Raw genomic sequence first — 24,138 nt, forward strand, 5'->3', positions numbered from 1 at the left:
TGAAAAAGGGTCAAAAAGTCAGCCCATGTGATTATGTCATCTCCTTGGTGGCAAATACAGCCATGTTAAACCACTATGACATACCCACACAGGTGACAAAGGGATGTGATCAAAGATTTTCATTGCAGTACTGCTTTTAATAGTGAAAGATCAGAAACAATATAGTTTGTCCATGAGGGGACAAGCTGGATAAGCAATGGAATACTCCGCAAAATAATGGGAATACTTTCTATGTACAATTATGGAAAGGTCTCCAGAATATGTTAAGTGAATAAAGCAAAGTCCAGAACACCGTGGAGTACAGTGCTGCCATTAGGTGAAATGGGAGGAAACATTAATAAACAGTATATTGCTTACATTTGCATAAAGCAGCAGTAGATCTCAAGGTTGATTGTGCATCAGAATCACCCAGAAGGCTTTTTTAGCCACATGCACTTCAAATAACATCAACCATTTTATGTATGTATGTATGTGTGTGTGTATGTATGTATGTATGTATTGAGCCAGAGTCTCACTCTGTCACCCAGGCTGGAGTGCAGTGACACGATCTCGGCTCACTACAACCTCCGCCTCCCAGGTTCAAGCTATTTTCCTGCCTCAGCCTCCCGAGTAGCTGGGACTACAGGCGCCCGCCACCACGCCCGGCTAATTTTTTGTATTTTTAGTAGAGACGAGGTTTTGTCATGTTGCCCAGGCTGGTGTCGAATTCCTGACCTCAAGTGATCCGCCCGCCTCGGCCTCCCAAAGTGCTGGGATTACAGGCGTGAGCCATGGCGCCCAGCATCCTTTCTTTTATTTTCGGGAAAGACGTAGAAAGTGCCCCACTTTTCTCGCCCATAGTTGAACCGCGCAGCTTTCCTGACCCCAGCCACCACCGGTGCGAGGCTTTAGACAAAGGCCTGTAAGTGGCCTCCTTCCCTAATCACGCCAGTACAAACCCCAGGAGACTGTTTCCCAACCCTCGAGTGGCTGCTGAGTGTGAGAAGTTCATGGCGTTTGAAGGAAATCCCCAGGAGCCGAAAAGTTCGGCCAGCAAAGCAAACGTCCCGTCTCCCATCCTCTCCTCTTTCTTTGCAGGGGAAACGAACTGAACGTCAGAAACGAAAGTGGCGCGGCCTGGACAAACCTGACCCTTCTACATCCCCCGCCCCTGCGCCCGCCCTCGCTAAGCGGGGAGGGGCGACCGCTACAATGGATCCTCCCGCAGGCTTTGTGCGCGCTCGGAATCCAGCTGTCGCCGCCCCGCAGAGCCCCCTGTCCCCGAAGGGCGCTCATTTCCGGGCCGCCCACCACCCGCGTAGCACCGGCAGCCGCTGTCCCGGCAGAGTCTCCAGCCGTCCCGCCCGCTCGTGGCCAACTGGCTCCAGTCACTCCGCGAAATGCCCGTCGACTTCACTGGGTACTGGAAGATGTTAGCCAACGAGAATTTCGAGGAGTACCTGCGCGCGCTGGGTAAGCGCTGCCCGCTGCGCCCTGGGTGCCCCGCCGAGCAGCTCCGGGCCGCTCCCTAGAGCCCTACGGAGCCGCCGCCTGCCTGCCTCCGCCCCGGCGAGCCGCGGTCCGGTACCCCCGGACGCTATAAAGGGCGTCTTCGGCCACTGCTCCCATGGCGGCCCCCAGGCTGCGGATTGGAGAATTTGGGGTTGTTAGGTTAACCGGTGGCAAATGTCTGCTCTTTGGCCCTGGACGTGGGTAATTTCATTAGTAAATCTGTGGCTTGCTTTGCTAGTTTTTGTTTTTAAACGGCTGACATAAGAGCAGAAAACTTTGTTGGGGGCGGCGCAGGGAGGCACAGGCAGGCTGTGCGCAGAGACAGCGCAAAGCCAGCGGGAACCCTAGCAGTGTTTGCGGGCGGAGAGGGCTCCTGGGGCCCCGCTACCTTGGGAACGGTTCTCTTGAGTTTTCCTGCCAACTCTCTGCCGCTCGCTCTCCCCGCTCCCCACCCGCAGACGTCAATGTGGCCTTGCGCAAAATCGCCAACTTGCTGAAGCCAGACAAAGAGATCGTGCAGGACGGTGACCATATGATCATCCGCACGCTGAGCACTTTTAGGAACTACATCATGGACTTCCAGGTTGGGAAGGAGTTTGAGGAGGATCTGACGGGCATAGATGACCGCAAGTGCATGGTGAGGATTCGCGTGCACCCAGTGTCTCCTGCCCAGGGGGCCTGACCAAGGGCTGGGCTAGCTCATCCGAGAGGGGACAAGGGCCTGAGGGACTGAAAACACTTCCCCCTCTCAGCCCCCATGGGGGGCAGCACCAACTCATGAAGCATCCTGCTCTATCTACACTGGAAGGTAATGGTTATGAAGGCTGCCATGTGCTGTGTCTCCACTGCGTTCAGGCACTCTGCCCGGTGCTTTATGCACATGACTTCACCTAAGCCTCACACAGCCTTTGAGGGAGATATGAATATGCCCGTTTTCTAGATGAAGAAACAGTCTCAAAGAGATGAAGTAACATGTCCAGAGTAGCACAGCTAGGGAGGGGCTGGAGTTCAAAGCAGGTCTGTTGATGCTGTTCTCTGGCTGGCTATGGGCTGGTGAAGGGTAAAAGGAAAGAAAGGAGGGAAGAAAAAAGAAACACAAGTAACCCCTTTGAAGTATAAACTTTCAATATGACCTAGTGTGAAGTCACTCCAGGAAGCTGGGGGCACCTTGATCTCTGCTGGAAGCCCTCTGATCTGCCCATCCTTGCCCCAGAGCTGGAATTTGGCTCCTGGCCATCCCCTTCCCCACCCTGTCATCCAATGCCTGCTGACCATTCTTTGAACTTTACAGCTGACACTTAGTCAGTAAGTCAGTGCCCCTCCAGCCCAGGCCAGAGGAAACAGCAGTGGGGGAAGGGGGAGGGCCAAGACCTCCCTCCCACAAGGGTGAGAAGCTTCTGACCCAGGACATCACAATTAGTACTGCCACAGCAGACTCTGGAAAGCCAGCCCCAGGCCTCCATCAGCATTATCTGGTTGCTGGGAGGTCAAGGTACTCTTGTTCTCCTTTTTATAGTCTTGGGTTCAGAACTGGCTTATGTTCATCCCAGGAGCTGCCTTGCTTATTGATGGGGTCTTCACCCATCCCCTCCCACCATTTTCAAGGGTCTTTACCGCTGGTCTGCTGTGTGTCCAGCACTGTGCTAGTCATCTTACAGCACAGCACAGTGAGGGAGGGATAAGTAACCCCATGTTATGCAGTGACTGAGGTTCAGAGAGAGGAAGAGACTTGTAAGAGATGAGACTTGAGCCCTGGGCCTTCTGATGTTGAAGCCCACACTCCTGCTTTCGGCCAGCTTCTCTGCTGGTAGTCTGTGCAGAAACAAGATAGCTGAGGTCTGTTAGGATTGTAGTTGAAGGGATGCCCATGTCTGGGAATAGGCGTCTGGAGCCTGGATGACTCATTCCCCCAGCTTGTCTATTCATCTGAAGGCAGTCAGGACTGGTATCTGAGTCTGCTGTTTGGAATGATAGGAAAGAGGGGGTAGTCAGCAGGGAGTGGCCTTGGAAGGACCACTAATGGGAGAAAGCACCATTGTTGTAGGGAAATGTCAGGTTGTGCCTTTAAAAATCTCAAGGACTCTTGAGAAAGGAAAGACTCACAACAGGAAAGGAGACCTTCAGATGGGATCTGCCTTTCTCATGACTGCCCAAGACCTGCTCCCTGGCACACCTCATAGAACTTTGCTGCTTAAGAATAATCCTTACCCCACTCACTATTGTGGGACTCACAGATCACATCGAACCTTTATTTTGGGTCACCACAAATCTGGCATGTGCTGGCTTGTACTAATTATCTTCGCTCTTTCCTTCCTTTCCTCATCCTTTAACGCATGAAACATTTATTGATCACCTAGTAATACTAGCAAATATAGTACTCATCAAGTGCTTACTGTCGTGCCAGATGCTATTCAAACATTACATTAGCTGACTTAATCTTCACAACACCCTTTCCAGTCTCATTTTACAGATAAGAAAACCACGGCAGGATTTCTTGCTATGTGACCTTGGGGAAGTGCAGAGGGAGGATTTGAGTTAACCACTGCACTGAACATACTGCTTCCCTCACAGGCTGGTCACCATGGCAGGCACAGGACAACAGAGCATGTCACAGGCCCTGATGTCCAGGAACGCAGTCTTTGCAGTGGAGGCAGGCACATCAACACTCAACACAGTGTGGCAAAGAAAAGCACAGGGTGGGAGTGAGGGGATTGGGACTACCCAGAGAAGCGGATCCCAGAAGGATTTCTGGAAGACGTGACTTCTGTGCTTCATTTTAAATAAAGCAGGGAGGTGGAAGGAAGGGTTTTGGATACAAAGGAAAGGACAAGGGCCACCTTTTCTTCTCAATACGGCATCAGCGTCCATCAAGCATCAAGCAGTAGTTGAGCAGACTGTGGAGATTCAGCCACTGGATGAATCCAGTGAAACTGGTCTGGGATGCATGGTTACTGTCACTGCCTCAGGACTCAGGGATGCCCACTCTCAAGTAGACAGCCATTCACTCACCTGTTGTAGCCTGTTGGGAGATGGAACAGCCCCTCTGCTCTGCTCAAGCCTTCCTCTAGTCCCATGCAGTGCAGAAAAGCCCTTCTCTCTGGGCTGCCTGCTGGGTGGTGTGCTGCTTTGGACTGCCGGAAGGACATGGCTGGATGGGGGTAGGATGATAGAATTAGAGCGGCTGTCAGGCCTGAGACTTGTTAATGGAGGGGAGCTGGGTGCCCAGAGGCCACCAGCTGAGCTCTCTGAGGGCTGCCAGGGGTCCTAGACAAGGTGGTTGCCAAAGATAACTTTCACTGCTACCCCCCTCTGCCTCACACACTGGGTACCCACAAGCCAGGAGCAGTGGCCCACAGGAGTTTGTTCCCAGCATATTAGAGGAGTTCCATTCTCACTTGGGATCGGTCATTCATCTCTTTTTTCCATTCCTCTCTGGACGCCACAAGCATCTCATGGTGCTTCCACTATCTTTGCAACCCCTGTGTCAATGAGTCAAATCACACACGATTCCTGCCTTCATGGAGTTCAGTGTAAGGGGGAGGCGACTTGAAGCAGCCAATCACGATGTAGTGGACACTGTGCTGATACAGGCAGAGAAGCACTCCCTGCTTGGTCTGAGAGGTCAGGGAAGGTTCCCACAGGAAGTGGAGTCTGAACTGTGGCTTAAAGGATAGACAGGAAGTAGCCAGGCAAACAGAAAGGGGTTGAAAGAAAGGCCAAGGCCAAGAGCTGTCCCACACCAGACCCTGGGCTTGGCCCTGGGGTCGCAGAGGCAACAAGCCCTTCTGGACACCCAGGCCAGTGGAGGAGACAGGCACATCTTCAGGCCATTACAGCCCAATGCATGATGGGAGCATGGTGGGCTGGGGAGCACACAGCTGGGAGTAGGAAAGCAGTGGTCAGGGAAAGTCCCAGAGGAGGTGACAGCTGAGAGGGGCCTTAAAGGACTAATTAGGGCAGATGTGGAGAAAAGGATAAGAGCTTTTCGGTAAACAGGAGCCACATGTACAAAGGCCCAGGGTCAGAAAAGCCTGGCTGGGAGGGAGTTTCTGAGGTGAGAGAGGGGCTGTCCTCAAAGACTTCAGCATGGCTGGAGTGTGAGATGCGGCTGGGAGAGAAGAGAGCCAGGAGAACCCGGCAGGGAGACTTGATGTGACCCTGACAGGCGTCTGTGAGTCCTTGCTGGGAGAGGTGTGACCAGGCTGACATCCCTCCCCAAAGAGCAGAGGCTCTCACTGGCTCAGAGATCTCTGATCCTGCCTCTTTTCCATGGGAACCTTATCTGTATTCTAGAACTGCAGCCAGAGGGTGAAACCCAGCCTGCAGATGTGTTTTGTTTGGCCTGTACAATGTTTGAAAAACTTCAGAGTCGGTTGCCAATAACTGCCAAAGATTATAAGATTTCACAGAAAAATCCATTTTTCTGGCTGTTCTTAACAAAAACAACAAGAAAAGGAAGGGCCCTGGAAACACTGGGCACCCGTTTATTCCTGCACTGCGTGGATCCCTGGAATATGCTGCAGCTGCTCCCTCTAGATGTTACATTTCCTAGTTTACCCCAGTCTTCAGCCCGTCCTGTTACCTGAAGTCAAGGATCAAATGGCCATTTGTCCCTGTTTGCACTGTGGGTTCCTTTAGAGCTGTGGGTCCCAAAGCAGAGACAGCAGCAGCAGCAGCATCATAGGGAACCTCTTAGAAATACAAATTCTCTGGCCACACCCCTGGCCTACTGAATCAGACACTCCGGGAGTGGGGCCAGCTATCTGTGTTTCAATAAGCCTTCCAGGTGGTTCTGATGCAACTAAAGCTTAAGAATCACTGCTCTGGAGTAAAGAAACACACTGTGTTCCTGTATCTCTATAAAAAAAAAAATGGAAAAACTGTAAAATTAGGTGTAGAGGGTCATGGGCATGTAGAGGGCCAGTTTGGCCCATCACCCGAGTCCTATGGACATTGCAGTCCATGCCCAGAACCACCTGAAATAGCTCTGTGCTGTCTCCCCAGGTGGAGGGTGGAGGGACTCAGTTCTGGGCGGCTCTGCCTCACTAGGCTCACATTTCCAGTCTGATCTAATCAGATGTTATGGGACCACAAACAGCAGGCGCTATTTTGGTAGAGATATATAAAGTCTGGGCTCAGCTGAGCAGACACAGGGCTTTTCTCCATTGCTTCCTTGCATGCCTTTGTCCATAAAAATGTGCGATCAGGCCCAGCGAGGAACCAGCAGCGTCTGTTGAATATAGCACATATGTGCTTTGGCAGGGTGGGAGCTCTTGAGAAAGGAAAGGTGCTCTGACTTCAGATAGCGTTTTCCCACTCCTGAGCAAGGGAGTCCCTCAGAATGATTTGGTTCTTTGTCTCGAAGTCCCCCCAGCCTGAGCAGGTTTTGTGGGAGAAGACTGAGCCCCAGCCAGGAATCACAGCCGTGAGCCTGGCTCTGCGGGGATGGCAGAGGGGCCATGTGTCATCCCCGTGTCCAGGTCAGGTTTTTGCTGGAGGAGATGGCTTTGTTCACTCCGGGAACTGGCGCCTCCCCCCATGGCTGAAGCCTTAACTTCATATCCAGCGTTGAACTTAGGATGACCCCTCCACAGGGCCTGCCTTCTGCTCCCAGCCCTCCGCCCCTCTGTCGCTTTCTTTGTTTCTATTATAAAAGGAAAATATTCAAATAGCACAAGAAAGTATGGGTTGAAAAGGGCCCCTTCCCCCGCTTAGCCTGATTCCCACTTGGTAGATCTGTCCGGAAATCTTCCTCAGACTTATAAGGGATCTATCTATTGATTGGGCAGTTGGTCAATGTGTCTATCTAAAACCAAAAGAAAGAAAGGAAGAGAAAAAAGGAATCCACTTCTCTACATATTTTTTTAACTCAATGATATTTCTTACGCATTTTTCCATATCAGCACTTACAGATTTTCTAAGTTCTTTTTTAACCAGCTATGTTTCCTTCCCTTCCCTCCCTGGACTTCCTTACTTACATCCTTCTATTTCTCCATCCATCCGTCCATCTAATTATATATGGTAATACATGAAACCCTCCAAAGCACTGTTGACACTTTGGTTTAAACTCTTGCCTGCTTTCTGATCCTATTCTTGACCCATTAAAGATATTTTTTGATTTGTTAAAAGGAAAACACACACACACACACACACACACACACACACTGCCACTGGCTAAATTCACTCCCTGGGCTGCAGCACAGAGAATGCCATTGGATTTGGGAGCCTCTGAGAGCTGCCCCTGCCCAGATCAGGCACCTGGCATTCAGCTGGGCCCTTTCCAGGCTAGAAACACAGGATCTCTTTCATGTCTTAGCTAAAGTTCTCCGACCTTTGAAATCGGTGTCAGCAGCGTGCTTTTGAGGATTACAAAAAGAAGAATTAAAGCAACCCAAATAAAATTCACAAAGTAGCTTTCAAAAATCACACTGCTTTTTTGGGTTTTGGGTTTTGTTAGGCAGGAACAAAGGAAAATAACATGTACCAAATCTTTACTAAGTGCCATGCCTGCCCCAATTGCTTTTTGTACTTTTTCTCCTTTGGTCCCCACAACAAATGCTGTTCAGTAAGTACCATTATACTCATTTCACAGATGCGAATCTGAGACTCAAAGAAGTGAAGTGCCTTTTTAGCCCAAGGTCACCCTTGGGCTAGCTGGTGGCAGAGGAAAAATTCTAATTAGTCTGTTTATAAAGCTCTCTACCCCAAGGTCTCCCACAGAGCTTTGCTGAAGGCCAGCACCTCAGTTCCTTATTTTGAGCCTTCTCACAGTCTGAAGGTAAACCCGGGCAGTTTTGACGAGGCCTAGAATGAGTGAAAGGAGCACTGGTATTAGAATCAGAATATCTATTTGAATTCTTCTCAATTATCTGACAGCGACCTTAAATGATTAGACACACTGCCTTTGTTTTCATATGCAACCTTAAATGATTAGACACACTGCCTTTGTTTTCATATCTGCAAAATGGGCATCATAATCGCTGCTCAGCGTGTCTCACAAAGCAAAGCTGAGGACCATAGGGATAGTACTGGGCACAGGGGCTTAGGAAGCCACAATACTATGTGCAGAACAGGTCCAGGGCCTGTGATACCCGAGACGGAGGGGCATGGCATAATCACTTATGATGGCCAGGTGTTTACTGAATGAATTACAGCTGTTTGTTTTTCTGACCAACATTGCTTCTCCACCTTCCACCCAAGAGAAGCACCGTTTTCTTTATGGTGGGAATTACTCCTTCTCAACCTTTTGGGTCCTGGTGGGACTGTAAATCATAGTACACTGTCTCTTCTGGGACGAGCACTTTCTGCCAGAGTGATCACAGTGTCCCATGGCCTGTCACATACTTGTGTATGTGACCCAAGCTGGGCCAGTCACCATTTCCTGGGAGTTAATTTAGGAACCCTGAGAGACAGGTGAGTTCTATTCCCTTAAAGGTTGATGAGCTGTTACGATGTAAGCTCGAGTTCTCTGAGGCCAGTCCCCTTACCCCACCTTCTTTGGCTGCATGGAAAAATCCAATTGAAGGAAAATAAACTATAAGGCCAATAGAGACAGAGAGAATGCAACATTAGAGGGTTACTAGAGTTCCTGACACACCATTCCTAGATTTTCCATGTACTTTAACCAATACATTTTTTTCTTACCCCTTAAGCTATGTGAATTGGTTTCCTGTCACTTGCATCTGCAAACATCCTAAGACATTCAAACTCCAGAGATCAAGCATTAAGGCCCACATGTTAGAGTAGTAGTTCTCAAATTTGAGCATGCCTTACCCCTAGAGTTTCTCATTCTGAAAGTCTGGGTTGAGGCTTGAGAACTTGTTTTTCTAACAGGTTCCCAGATGATGCTGATGCTGTTGGTTCAAGGACCATGCTTTTGGTAACTACTAATGAAGAAAAACAAGGAAGCCGGCTGGCCTGTGCCTAGTTTCCTGTGATTTTTCTCATCATGATTCAATGTAATAAACCTGTGCTGGGGTAAAAGGTGCCTAGTTCTAGGGGATGAATGAGAATAGGCAGGTGTAGCTCCGTTCCAGGATCAGGGTAGTGGGGGATGAAGACTGCCTGGGGACAGTGGTTTGCAACTGAGGGTCCAAGTAAGTGATACCAATAGTGTTTGCAGCTGGACACGTGTGAGGTGCAACAGAGCAATTAGGAGCTTTGACTTTGAGATGGACCTGGATTTGAATCCTGGTTCCGCCGTCCAGCTGTTTCCTTGGCAAGCGTACTTTATCCCTCTGAGCTTCAATGTGCTCATTTGTAAAAGGAGCTAAGGGTAATACCCACCTAATGGAGTTACATGATAATTAAATGTGGTAATGAATTATTTCCATTTCCTGTTGCTGTGTAACAAACCACTCTGAAACTTAGTGCCCTAACGCAACAATATTTATTTTGCTCACAAATCTGCAGTTTGGGCAGGGCTCAGTGGGGATGCCTTGTCCCTGCTGCCTGCCGTGCCAGTGGGGAGGTGGAGGATCCACTTTACAGATGGCTAGCCCACACTCACTCTCTGCTGGCTGCCTGGGTTTCCTCACAACGTGGCAGGTAGTTTCCAAGAACGCAAGCACCATAGGGTGCCAGCAACCTTTAATACAGGGATTAACGAGTTCTTCCTTTCTTCCTTCCTCTTGCCACCCTTTCCCTCTTTCTTCTCTCTGTCATTCCTCAACTGAGGGTCCAAGGATAGCATAGGAGTACTCTGGGAAAGAATGGTATAAACAAGATGGGTGTGAAGGTGGGGATGGCATGGAACCCAGGCTCCAAAACCTACCTTTGCCAGCCTTACAGTGGAACTGGCCCTGCACTCAGAAAATGAAAATAATAATAATAGTAATCTTCTCATAATGTGCAATAAATCAGAAAATCATCTTACTCTTTGACTCAGGGATCCCACTTATGGGATTATGTTCCAGGAAAATCATTCTATTTGTACAAAAGTATCTGTTAGTCACTCTGTGATAGTAATTCTCAACAACCCACATAAGCATAACCACTATCTCAGGGCCTACTATGCAGTAGGCCCTGTCCTGTCCCTTTATGTTTATTTAATCTCCTAACAATCCTGGATAGGAGGTGCTACTCTCCCATTTTACAGACATGGAGCCAAAGGTCCTGCCCAGATTCACATTACTGGTTAACCCCAGACCTGTGATCTGACTTCAGATGTCTCTGATTCCCTACTTTGTGTGGTTTATAGAACAGGCTATCTCCTGCTGGTATACCTAAATATCAAATACCTATAGGTGGCTAGAAAGACTGTGGCTTTTTAATTCCATAGACCACTATGTAGCCATGTAAATGGTCACTATGAAGATAAATGAAAAGTCTTTATAGGCATTCAGTCACCAAGTTTCATAGATTCTGCTTCTTAACGTCTCTTCCTGTTTGTCTTCATTCCCACTGCTCTGAATATCTCATGCCAGTAATAATAATAACAATTAACATCTCTCATGCTTACTATGTGCCAGGCTCAGCACTTTCCATGGATTATTTCATTTAATTACTGCAGTATCTTCACGTTGATCTCCATTTTACCATGCTCAACACTTCAGCCCATCCCTCCCTTTTTAAAAAGGGAATCTGATCATGCTGCTCCCCAGCTCAAAATTCCCAAGGGCTTCCCAGTGCTGACGGGTAAAAGCCAGATGGCACTCAGGCTCTTCAGATCATGGCCCTGCCTGTCTCTCCAGCCCTATTCCCTCCCTCACTCCTTATGCTTGGCCCCATTCCGCCATTTGTCGGAGCCTTCACTTGCCATCCTCTTTGCATCCCTCTACTCACTTCCCTGAGGTATTTCTTTGCCTCTTCCTCTGGGAGGAGAATTACCCACTGGTCAAGACCCAGCCCAGGCTTATCTGCTCTGTTCATCCCATCCTGATTCCCCATCCCACTACCGTGCCCTTCCTTTGCCTTGCAGCCTCTCTCTTCAGGTGCTGCTTTTAGGGCACCTGTGATGCTAGTTAATGTGTCTGAGATTCTACACAGCAGCAGCCACACCGTCATGGGCTCAGTGGGCTCCAATGTGTTCATTAAATGAATGTTAAGTGAAAATAGCAGAACTTCAGAAATCTAAATGTAGTCATTGACCGTATCATTGCAAGATGCAATTGCCATTTAATAATAACTAATGTTTGTTAGGTATTCCATGTGCCAAAAATTCTTCTAAGCATTTTCCATGCATTAATTCTTTTAATCCTCACAATAATTCTATGATAAAGATGCCAAAATTCTTCCTATATTATACATGAAGGAAATGACTCAGTCTGACAGAGCTGTAACTGGTTCGACTCCAGAGCTAGACCAGCTGGACCAGCCCAGACAGTCATCTTTGGGATCTCGTTTCTGCCCCTTACAAAGTGGGTGGCCTTATGCAAGTTACTTCACTTCTCTGGGCCTTTACTTGTCTGTGAAGTGGGGATAATTATGAAATAGGGGATACCTGCTTTGTGGTGAGGATTAGGTGAACAGTGTGTGAGAAAACCCATCGTGCCACTGCCCCATCAGTATGAGCTGTTATTATTCATCCTCTCACACTGATCTGTGACCTCCAGAAGACCAATTCTGGGGGTGGTCACATGTATGAAGGGATACCTGGCAAACCAGAGAAGAGCTAGCAGGATTATGAGAGTGGAGGCTGGCCTAAAAAGGCACCTGCCTCTCCACGCCCACAGAGAATAGGGAACAAACTGGACTAGGCCAAGAGTGGAGAGGAATTATTGCTTACTGAGCGTTTTGTGTGTGCTGCACTGAAATAGGTCCTTGAAACCCCTTGTTTCATTTCATCCAGATGGCTCTGCCCTGTGGCTGGGCTCACTAGCCCCATTTTGCAGATGAGGAAGTGAAGGCTCAGAGAGGTGGAGTAAATTGCTTTGGTCACCCAGCAAGAAAGAGGTGGGAACCTGCAGTTCAGGTCTTCCTCTACCCAAGGCTATCACTGGGTCCCTCCTGAATGCCCAGCTTGGCAAGGTAGGCAGCTGTCCCATGGCTGGGCCAGACCAGGCCCGCAGCCTACCAAGTGATATTCAATGACCATAATATTCATGCCAGCAAAATGTTCACATGGGAACAGTAGGCAGACCATGGGCTCAGAGCTGGGCAGAGGGGATTTAAACCACGTCTTATACTATTCCTAGTTGCGCGCCTTTGAGTATAGAGCCTAAGCACTCTGAGCCCTAGAGACTCAGGGTCAAATCACTCGGATGGCTAGCCCCTTCTATAAGGCTTACCTGTGAGGAAGAAACAGCCACATTGCCTGGAGAAAGCGTGGTATTCAATGCAAGAGTGCCACCAGAATGTTTTCTGCTATTCATTCATTCAACAAATGGGAATGCACATTTTCTCTGCCACGGATTCTAACATGGGGGCTGGTGTCCTGCAGTGAATAAGAGGATCCCAGACCCCAAGGAGTTCTTTGTCAAGAGATCCTGACATGCTCAGTCTTCCCTGGTTACCTGGTTACTGATCTAGCACCTCTTATCTTCTGGGAGCCATTTATTTCTATTTGCCTTGAAATATATATATATATATAAAATAAAGGCCAGAGATTCCCATGGAAGGGATGAGGCCTTCAGTGCCCCTCCTAAGCACTCTCTGACAGGATGTCCCCTCTCTAATTCTTATTCTCCCACCCTACTCCCCATTTCCACCCCCCTGCCTGTGCTGATGGAACTGATAACACACCAATTCCTTGTACTGGCCCCAGGTAGCAGATCCAGCAGTGGCTGCGCTGGATTTTCCATGGCACCAGGTTTGGCCAGCTGGAGCATGAAGACATACTGTGAGGAAGAAGAGAGGCTGTGAGCAATCTTCCCAGTAAATTCTGGGTTGGAGGTACAGGGTCAGCCTTCATAGAGAGGGTCACCCACAAGTTACGCTGGGCAAAACCTATGTAGAAGCTTCCCTCATGCAGCCCCTGCTGTCCCTGATTTTCCTGCAACTGCCTGTGCTTGTTCCCTTTGCCTGGGACTCCCTTGTTCCTCTTCTTCCTCTTTCCACTCTTCTTTTTTTTTTTTTTTTTTTTTTTTTTGTGAGACAGAGTTTCACTCTTGTTTTCCAGGCTGGAGTGCAATTGCGTGATCTCAGCTCACTGCAACCTCTGCCTCCCAGGTTCAAGCAATTCTCCTGCCTCAGCATCCCAAGTAGCTGGGATTACAGGGACGTGCCACCACGCCCAGCTAATTTTGTATTTTTGGTAGAGACAGGGTTTCACCATGTTGGTCTGGCTGGTCTCAAACTCCTGACCTCAGGTGATCCATCCACCTCAGCCTCCCAAAGTGCTGGGATTACAGATGTGAGCCACTGCGCCTGGCTCCTCTTTCCACTCTTTGCTAACTTCCGTGGTGTTTTCTAGCATCACTTCCAGCATTACTTCTAGCCTTACCTCTTCCAGGAAGCCTTCTCTGATGGGCCTCTGTCTCTACCTTTTAGAGGCTTTCGAGGTGCCTTCTGACTTCCATAACCTCCAGCACTTGTCTACCAGCACTTACCATTCTGCTGGAATTCTCTCTGTCTTCCTACCTTCTTCTCAGATAATCTGTGAGCCCTCAAGAGCAGGCCATTCACCTTACTTCCCTCTCTCCAGCACCCACAGCAGGTGCATTGGAGGCATGAAACTCATGATTGCTGAATGTTGTTCCCTTGCACAGAACCACATGGCGAATTTCTATGGCTCAGTCAAGGGTCAGTTTAAATCAGGGAACTACAGAGCACAGTCATCAAGAGCATGAGCTCCAGAGTCGAATCTCATCTCCCCACTTCATGGTTGGGTGAAATTCAGGCCTCAGCCTCCACATTTGTAAAATGATGAGTAGTATACCTGTTGTAGGAGGTTGTCAGGAGTCAACTGATATGACACATACTTTGCCTAGTACCCTGCCCAGCACATAATGAGCACTCAACACATGTTGTTATGATGTTGATGATGGTGACTGATAATGACAGCAATGCTATGACTCCCACCAGGGAGCCTTCCCTGACCCCCCAGGCTGGGTCGGGGGCCATCACCCATCCCAGCGTATAGCACAGCGGTGTCGTTGCCTTCTCTCCAGGCTGAGCTACCCCATGGCAGAGCTTCTGTCCATCCCAGCCTTAGGGCCACCCTAAGTGCTAGGTCCCTGGGATGAATGAGTATAGTTCCACAGGGTCCTGTGACCTTCTCCAGTCCTGTTCCCACCTCCTTATCCAGAACCTTGGCCTTGAGCACTCCAGTGGTTTATATTGACTCTAGGAACTTTCTGAATTGTTTAAAGAAAAATAACTATAACATGTCAAGATTATTAGTCTTAACATTTTATCATTTTGTTTGTCTTAAGAATTGTATTATTTGCTGTTAGCTTTTTCATGGTATTAGAATTGCATTCTTTCATGCTCACAAAAGCCTTGTGGCTATACTATTTATAGTGGTTGCTTTGAACATCTATTATGTCTCTAATTACTTGTTCACATTTTAAGGCCTTATTAATTTAGTTTTAGTCTGCTTTTAGAGTGAAACTGGCTTTTCCTCTTGAATGTGCTGAGTTTAGATTATTCCAGCCCCCAGGAATGGACCAGAGAAGAGGAGCCACTACCCACCCGTTCACCAGCCTGGCCTCAGGGGCAGCTCATGGACTTTTTAGCCAGAGAGAACTGGGTTCAAGTTATGGCTCAAGCCCTAATCCCTTGGTGATGGGCTGGTTACTTATAGAAGCCTAATTTTTATCAGCTGTAAAGGTTGAAGATTTAGTGAAACATTGTGGAAAGCTCCCAGCACAGTACCTGGCACCTGGCAGGTTCTCTGTTGTCTCCCCTACTTTTCCCTCCTGATCACTTATTTAACACAAGCACTAGATCCTGAAAACCCTCTAATTGTCCCAGGAACACACATAGCCTCAAAAGGTGAAGCACACTTTCAAATCAAACTCCAGGATTTGCATCTTTTATCAATTTACGTTATGCAGAGAAAGTATCTATTCACTATCTGGTTTTGAAATTTTACCCCAAATCTAAAGAGCATGGGTTTTGGAGTCAGACCTGCGTCAGTCCTGGCTCTGGCCTTTGCAGGCAGTATCATCACGGGCAAAGCTTCACCTCTTATAACCTGGCTCTGGAACCACAGAGACAACAGAATTCAGTCCCAGCCCTCCAGAGGAGGATCCGTAAACAGAGGGACTACTAGGGCCGGGTGGAGGGCTGTGAGTGATCCATCATCCCCTGCTCTTGAGAGTGGTGTTCTGGCATGGGAGTGTTAATGAATGTCACAAGTTTCTTGATACCAAATAGAGTTCCCACCATTTGCAGGTCATACCAGGTCACTGCCAAGAGATGGTTCCATTTAGCGGGAATTGTCTGGCACTCCCAGTGTAAGTCACCTGAGTGGGGCAAGTGGGCCTTGAAACATCCCTGGGTGACACCCACTCAGGCTGCCTGTGGGAGCTGGGCTTTTTGTGTCACTGTCCCATGCAGCAGTGACAGCTGGGGTTTCTAAGTGGTCAGAGGAGCTGGAAAATGGCTTCTGAAGTAAAAGTCCCTTGTCATAGTGGTACAAAGCTGTCTTCATTCATTGGTTGGCACATGTCTCTCTGGGTAAACTGCTGGCAAGGCCAAGGTGATGGGGGTTATCATTAGTTTTTAATAGAAAAGTTAGATTGACTTCACTTTCCAACCGGCGTCCCTGGTTCCAGCCCATTTGCAGACTTTTGGGTGATGTATAGGATGAAAATTTCTGGTGAGGAGGTGAGCTGAAGATGGCCATCCCTCCTCCTTGCTCTTGGATTATCTGGGCTTCATTTCTGAGGTGGTCCCAAAGCCCATATGGGGGTTGGGAGAAGCAGCATTGTCTAGCTCCCTTGGTTTATACCCATGTTCACCCCATCCCCACAGCCACCTGCCTTTTCTGTGGAACTTGAAAAGCATCAGGAATATCTTCCTACCTGAAATTCTTCCATTAGACCCTGAGTAATTGGATTAGTCTAGGAAACCAGATTAAATGACCATTTAATGACCCTTTCAGATCTGGCTGAATCCTTGTCCCCAAACGTTCACTGCTCCTGATCTGGTAAAGATGGCTGGCTGCTGACTTCAGAGGGAGGTCGTGGAATAAGTTATTGTGTCCTGGGAAAGTTGTTTTCATAAGTTCCACTTTGTGTCACAAGAAAATGAATTCTCATGGTTTGTTAGGCTTTCATCTTCCAACATTACTTATTTCCTTTTCCCTGTCATTGGTTTTTAAGTGATAGTCCCCCTCCTTGGCTCCACACCTCCTTTTTCTGTTCTTATGACAAATCAGATTCTCTTTGAAATAACTAGTTTATTCCCACAAGATAAAAAGCTTAAAATGAAAAATCCAGTCCCACCAAAAGTGAACATGGGGAGAGGGGAGAATTAAATCACATTGCTGAGCCATCCCAGCTATCAGTGGGGAGTCTTCAAACAGATCTTCTGCTTAAACAAAGACCAGTTAACATATAAAGGAAGCAGGCATCCTGGTGCTCAGCAGGCAGCCTCTGCAGGTCTCCTCATGGATCTGAGTATCCTGGAAAGAGAAGGAGCTTCCAAAACTTTGGCCATGATGAATAGCATGTCAATCACTGCTTCACAAATCTCCAACTATTAAAAAAAAAAAAAAAAAAAAAAAAAAAGGCTTTCATTGTTGTTCAACATTGACAAGCAAACGCATCTTTATCTAAGCTCTGGGCTTCATGGTTACCATTACCTAGTGCCTCCTACATGCCAGCCCTATGCATTTTCTGTATATTTTCTCAAATCCTCAGAACAACCTGGTAAAGTAGGTGCTTTGTTTATCTAATACCATGTAGCAAACCACCCCAAAACTTAATAGTTTAAAACAACAACCATATAATTCTCATGATTCTGTTGGTTAATTGCACAGTTCAGCTGCCTGTGGCTTTGTTCAGCTGAAAGCTCAGTTGGAGCACCTCAACTCTTCTCCAAGTGGCTTCTCTCCCATCCTCCAGGGCTTCCCCTTATGGCCTTCGTCTTTGGCAGAGTAGCCTGGACTGCCTTAAAATATAGCAGCTGGGTTTCAAGAGGGGAGGGTTCCAAGAGGACAAGCCCCCAGCATGCAAGTGTTTATAAAGGCACTGTTTCCATCATACTTGTTCATGTCCCACTAGCCAGAGCAAGTCACGTGGCCAAACCAAGGTGATGTAGGAGACTTCACAGGGGTTTGAATATCATGTGACTCGGGAGTCACCAGTGGAAGAATCTACCACAGTAGGTATCATTTAGCCTTTTGCAATTGAGGGCACTGAGACTCAGAAAGGTTAATCCAGTTGCCCAATGTCATCCAACATAGTCAGGAACAGAGGACCCAGCTCTATCTGATACCCTGTTCTTTGCTGCCGGTACTAGGTCAAGCTGATGTAGGTTGAGGTGGTATAGTAGGAGGTGGGCAGGGACCAGGAGCCAAGTATAAATGGGAAGTGAGCTTCGAGGATTCTTTAACCCAGAGGACAGCCTGACCAATTCCCTGGCCCACGTGCCCTCCTGGATGGTTTAACCAACAGTACAGGCAGCAAAGACAGGCACTGAACACATGCTCCAGGCCACAGTCTGGGTTTTTCAGTCTGATATTCTGACCCCATCTCCCCACCGCCCCCAACAACCTAGTTCCTCCTCTCCTTAACTCCAGGATAGTCATCTACAGCACCGACTGTTGTCATTTCTCCCTCATCATCTCCTACCCTTGCATCCTTATTCACTCTGCCTAGAATGCCCCTCCCATTTCTAGAAACTCCTTTGAGGCCATGACAGCCTGGGCACTTCTCTGTGGGGACCTCTTTATAGGCAGAAACCTTTAAGACCTCTTTCTGACTCCCAGCACCCATACCCCCACAATGGCTGGAATGAACTTAACGGTGTTCCTCCAGGAGACTGCTCAGAGTCTTAGCACAATGTCCTTGTGTTTTTCTGCAGCCCCCAACGATTTTAGCCACCATCTCCTGGGCACCTGGCAGGTGCCCTGTCCTAGACTGGGAAACAAGTGGGCACCAAGTCATGCAAAGCCCATGTTCCAGGCCAGATTCTTTCTCTCATTTACTAGGTGGCCAGAGAAAGTCATGGAACCTCTCTGAGCTCAGCCACCCCTCTACATCCAATACAAACAAGAATAATCTCTGCTTTGTCCAACTCACCCAGTGTCAGAGTCAACAGAAGTTTGGGGTTAAGAAAGGCTTCCTTGGAGACTGATGTAGCATGCATGTGATAGGGATCCTTCCCTTTAAGAGGCCTGGTTTGTAGGGCTCTCAGAAAGGCTCCTCTGCACCCCAACAGGCTTCTATTCTCTCTATCCCTCAAGCTGTCAAGCTGCCTGAAATTCTGCCATCTGTCATTCTTTTGGGCTAAGGTATTGTTATTGTTTATATCCAGATGGCCCCTGTTAAAAGATGCCAGCGATCTGGAAATGGTGACACAGTAGCCCCAGGAGCAAAAGCCGGCTTTACCATTAATAAACATCTCTCTCATGGTCATTCTCTGTCCCTGGTGTTGGAAGGTAAATAGGTGTGAGCTTTCTGGAGATAAAGCTGGCAATACTCATCAAAAGCTTTTCAAATATGCACACTCTTTGATGCAACAATTCCTCCTCTGGAAATTTCTTCCAAGGGAACAATGTGTTCAAAACTGTGTATACAAAGAAGTCTTAGTTATAGTAGCACAGAATTATAAATAAATAACTTAAATGTCCAAAATAGGTAATTGGCTAAGTAACAGTATGTATGCATAATCAAATACATCAGGGACTGTTTCATGGGCCTGTGACCAAGGCAGTCAGTCCATCGGGCCTGGGCTCAGAAGGCCCCTCACTTGGTTTAATGCTCTGCTGTCACCAGCTTAAAATTCTTAATGATTTTGAGCAAATGACCCCTCATTTTCATTTTGTGGTGGGCCACACACACACTGTGTAGCTACTTCCTAGAATATTATGTAGCAATTAAAATAATGCTTATGGAGAATATTTGTTGAGATAGGAAATTGCTTCAATTAAATGAAGAAATGAGGATACGAAACCATAAATGATGCAATTCTAATTTTGTATAAAACAGAAACATGTAGATAGATAGAAAAAAAAAGAGTGGATGGAAATTTACCATATATTGTAATATACACAATGTTAGAGCAATTGTCTTTTTTTTTAAGACAGAACTTTGCTCTTATTGCCCAGGCTGGAGTGCAATGACATGATCTTGGCTCACTGCAACCTCCACCTCCCGGGTTCAAGCAATTCTCCTGCCTTAGCTTCCCAAGTAGCTGGAATTACAGGCATGCATCACCATGCCCAGCTAATTTTGTATTTCCAGTAGAGAAGTAGAGATGGGGTTTTACCCTGTTGGTCAGGCTGGTCTCGAACTCCTGACCTCAGGTGATCCACACGCCTTGGCCTCCCAAAGTGCTAGGATTACAGGTATGAGCCACCACGCCTGGCCTAGAACAATCATCTCTAAATAAACAAAACTACATGTATCATTTTTATTACTATTTTCTTCTTTGGCGTTTTTTTAATTTTCCAATACAAAGACTATGACTATATTTCCTGACTAATATTTCCAGAAGAGACAAAAATGTATGTCATAGCTGAAAACAAGCAATTGTCTCTTGTGCCTCTGAGTGAATCTGGAGCCCTTCTTATGCACAGTAGCCTCCTGGATTCAACACACAAAGAGAAGATCAGTTGATGAGGAAACCAAGTGTTCTTATGAGCTTCTTGAAGCTGAGGACTGATTTCTGGGTCCCCACTTCCCTCTACAGGCCTGGCATGGAAGGAGCACAGATAAGTGAATGGGCGTCCTGTCTTATTTATGGCATGAGGTCGTGAGTAGTCCTTACCCATGACATGTCTCACTCCACGTTAACCACACTATGTTTTGCCTTCTCTCTGGCCTGGGACTAGACTGTGCCCTGAGTGAATTTCTGGATCAGGAGAGGATCTGCCCCCCAAGTCCTTTTATGCCCCATTTCTCTCTGGAGCAGAGGCCAGACTTATTCCTATGCAAAGCTGGGGGAGCACATGTGGCTCCACCTGCCTCCCTCGTGCATGTGTCGCATTGCAGGCTTCATCCCAACAGCAGGGGGCAGTAGTGATCAGCAGGCCCAGGACGGAGGCCTGGGATGGGGAGGTCCTCCTGCAGGGAGTGGCCCCACTACTGCCACACCCATCTCCCATAAGTCTCCTCTCCCAAATCCTTTATCAGGCTGTTACTGACTGTCCTGACTCAGCTGAGCACGGCAGGGAACACAAGGATCCTAGAACCTTAGCTCTCTACATCCAAGGCCTGAGTTAATGTCCCCGTGTGACAGATGCGAGCACAGGGGTGCTGAGAAGGGATGGATTTGCTGAGAGCCACACAGTGAGCGAGGGGCAAACAGAGTGCTGAGCACGACTGTGGGGAGGCCGGGCTCATAACAGAACTGCCCCATATGGGATGGCTATTCAAAAGAAGGTGGGCAGCCCCAAATATGAGCGATGCCCAGTGCGCTTTCTCTGTGCCCATGTCTGTGACATGTGTCTCAGTCTAGGGCACACTCATGGCTATGCTGGGGTGACAGGATCACCTTGCCTCTGAACTCCTACACTTTTTTCAGCCCCGTGTTGCTGGGTGGATGTTTCCTGCTCTACTAAGACTGAAATCTCCCCAGGACACAGGCTGGGCCTCCTCCTCCTGCCTGTCTTCCCTTCAGCATGCCCAGCACATGGCAAGGCTCGCAGTGCTCAGGGAAGATGTGGGGGCCCAAATGTGGGGTGTAGAGGGTGTCACAGTGCTCATCTGTGCTCTGCCAAGCCCAGGCTGGGCTGTGGGATCTTCCTCCCCTTCCGCCTCAGTTCCCTGGTGCCCTCCTGATGAGCTCCCGAGCGTACTCCCTGCTGTCCCACCTCGGGCCTTCACCCCGTGATGGGCCACTGGGAACTTTTCTCCACAGTGCCTCCTTTCCTCTCCTTCAGCTCCATTCTTCTCCCCTTAGGGCCCAGCCCTAGGGAATCCCACTTCCTGGACTCTCACCTGGGCTCCCACAGCCTCTGGTCGGTAACCCTTCAAGAAACAATTTAGTCCATTGGGGTGGGGGCCTTCAGAGCCCCACAGATCTGTGTTCAGACCTGGCTCTTCCACTGAACAACATGGGTGAACTTGGCAAGTCCGTGAACCTGATCTGTGAAAAGGAGATGCTAATCCATGCTCACGTGGACAGGCATGAGGCTTCAGAGACAGCACAGAGACTGCCTGGCAGAGCAGGCAGGCAGCTATCAGCTGCCATTTGTACCTTCACTGGGTTATTGATATCTAAGGTCATTCTCCCTGTAAGATGAAGAGCACTTTGAAGGCAGGGGTGGGGTCTATTTGGTGTCCCAGGACTTAGCATAGGTTGAAACAATGAATGGGTGAATGAAGTGTCTGGGGATGGTCAGGGTACTCTGAGAAGTCTGCCCTTCACCATAAGATTCTGGAAAATATCCTTCAGCCCCCACACCTGGCTGTGCTCAGCCCTCAGGCCCTCCTCCCCACCTTAGCCCCATTCTCAGTGCTTGCAATGACAGCACCACTCCAATGACTTTTTCCCTCCTAATTACCCTTTTAAATAAAATTTATGGAGGTTGTCATAAATTTTAAAACTGATTTACACACTTTAATAACAGCATGTGGTGGACAGGGAGTATGAGGCTGCAAATTTTCTACAATGAAATTGACATGAGCACATCCTGGATTATCAAGTTTGGGAGCTGCCCCTCCCCCAGCCCCCAGGAGCTCCCAGCTTGCCCGGGATTGACAAATGTGTCACTTGCTTGGCAGACAACAGTGAGCTGGGACGGAGACAAGCTCCAGTGTGTGCAGAAGGGCGAGAAGGAGGGGCGTGGCTGGACCCAGTGGATCGAGGGTGACGAGCTGCACCTGGTAGGTTCCTGGGCTGGGTCAGGCTGGGTCCCCAGAGGCCCTGGTCATTGTTGAGGGCCAGATGGACCTTGGAAGAAGGCACCATGGCTGGGCCTTGGTTCTGTTCTGAAGCTTCTCTTCCAAGGGCCTGGAAAAGATGCCTGAGTGACTTTAAAAACCAAGCAATATATTTTCAAGGTCTAGGCTGACCCAATCGTCTAATCAGAGGGAAGAGGTGAGGAGTTATATCCCTGCAGCATCAGCAATGAGCTAAGCCCTTTTGCATTCTCTAGCTCTTTCTCTTCTCTCAGAATAGGAATATGGCCCTTATTTTAGAGATGAGGACATGGGGACTCTGAAAGATTAGATTACATGTCCAAATTGCACATCTAGAAAGTGACAGAACCAACATTTGCTCTCAAATGATGTATAGATTCACCATGCCAAATTGTATAGGCCAAAGCCAAGAAGGATTCTCTAAGCTTCTCTAAGATATGATCTCAGTCTGGGTCAGCGGGAGGTGATTAGGGAGGGGAAGCGTCAAGGGGTCCTGTTGGTCAGCTCTGAGCCACAACTCTTCCTCTCAGCCAGCTCTGTCTGTAGGGTGCTGCAGAGCACTCCACCATACAGTTTAACTGTCTTTCCAAACAATTGGTTACTTAAACCAACTCTTGGGGAAAAATAAAAGCCAATGAGTATTTTTAGAGTTCCTGCCGTAAGTGTGACTCTGCTCTGGCCAATGACCAACATCTGCTTTTGTTTCAGGAGATGAGAGTGGAAGGTGTGGTCTGCAAGCAAGTATTCAAGAAGGTGCAGTGAGGCCCAGGCAGACAACCTTGTCCCAAGGAATGAGCGGTGTGGATGTGTGGGCCAGGATCCCCCTCTTTGCACAGCATGAGGCAAAAATGTCCAGCCACCCCCAGGCATCTGTTAGCAGAGTCTGTCTCTTGGCTTTGTCTCTTTTCCTTTTCTTAAAACAAAGCCATGCCAATAAAGTGATCTGTGTTCAAAACGTCTGTTTGGGGGAAAAGTTTCACTGCCCAATGTGCTCAATTTTCCTCCAGGGCTTCCGAGGCCAGCTTCTCCTGGTGCCACCCATGGGCAGAGTGGATAAATTCGGCCACATGTCTTCATATTTAGTCCCAAAGTTTCACCTTTGTTTCTCTCCAGAGGCACAGGCTTGGGTCTAGAATGGGAGGTGGGAGGGTGGTCTGATATTCAATCATTTGTGTATCAAGTACATTATGTATCTAATTGAGGCCAAAGTATAGTGAGTGCCACAAAAGCAGGAGAAGATATCTTCCACCCTAAAGATCCAACCAACAGAGAATGTCTATACACCAGGGAGATGCTTCATCATTATTTGTGAACAAAATGGAACTGGACATAATTTTAAGTCCAAAGCATAAAATTACTTAAACATAAGTAATTACCTATTGGATTTAATTTCAGAGATGTCATGAGATGTCACCACCCCCAGACCATCCACCCCATCTATGGGCTGGGCTGGTATAAGCCCTTTCTTTTCACTGTTGTAGATAAAGCAGAACTTACAATTCCCCTGAAAGAGAGAGAGCAGCCTCATGTTCCCACTAAAGTGTAGAGGAATGCTAGCTGCACCTTTTCATGAAGAAAAACAAAGAAACAGAAGGAGTGAGGATGTGCAAGATCGTGAATAGGGAAAACAACTGGAAAAGGGAAGACACATGGAACACCCCTTTAGAGAATCTGACAATCCACCCAGACTGTGCCCTACTCCTTGACAAGAGTTAGGAGTCAGACCAGC

The 24,138-nt window shown here is 48.1% G+C and overlaps 1 protein-coding gene across 1 annotated transcript; it reads left to right on the forward strand.

Annotated features, from left to right (window-relative positions):
* Nucleotides 1–1,176: 1,176 nt before the first annotated feature.
* On the forward strand, nucleotides 1,177–23,368 carry RBP1 (retinol binding protein 1). The gene is given in 5 exon segments (XM_008008923.3): nucleotides 1,177–1,323; nucleotides 1,326–1,452; nucleotides 1,950–2,128; nucleotides 22,272–22,373; nucleotides 23,118–23,368. Coding segments are annotated over 5 exon segments (594 nt in total). The 5' UTR covers nucleotides 1,177–1,191; the 3' UTR covers nucleotides 23,172–23,368.
* Nucleotides 23,369–24,138: the final 770 nt, after the last annotated feature.

Source organism: Chlorocebus sabaeus, chromosome 15, assembly GCF_047675955.1.
Source record: "Chlorocebus sabaeus isolate Y175 chromosome 15, mChlSab1.0.hap1, whole genome shotgun sequence".
Classification (NCBI taxonomy): domain Eukaryota; kingdom Metazoa; phylum Chordata; class Mammalia; order Primates; family Cercopithecidae; genus Chlorocebus; species Chlorocebus sabaeus.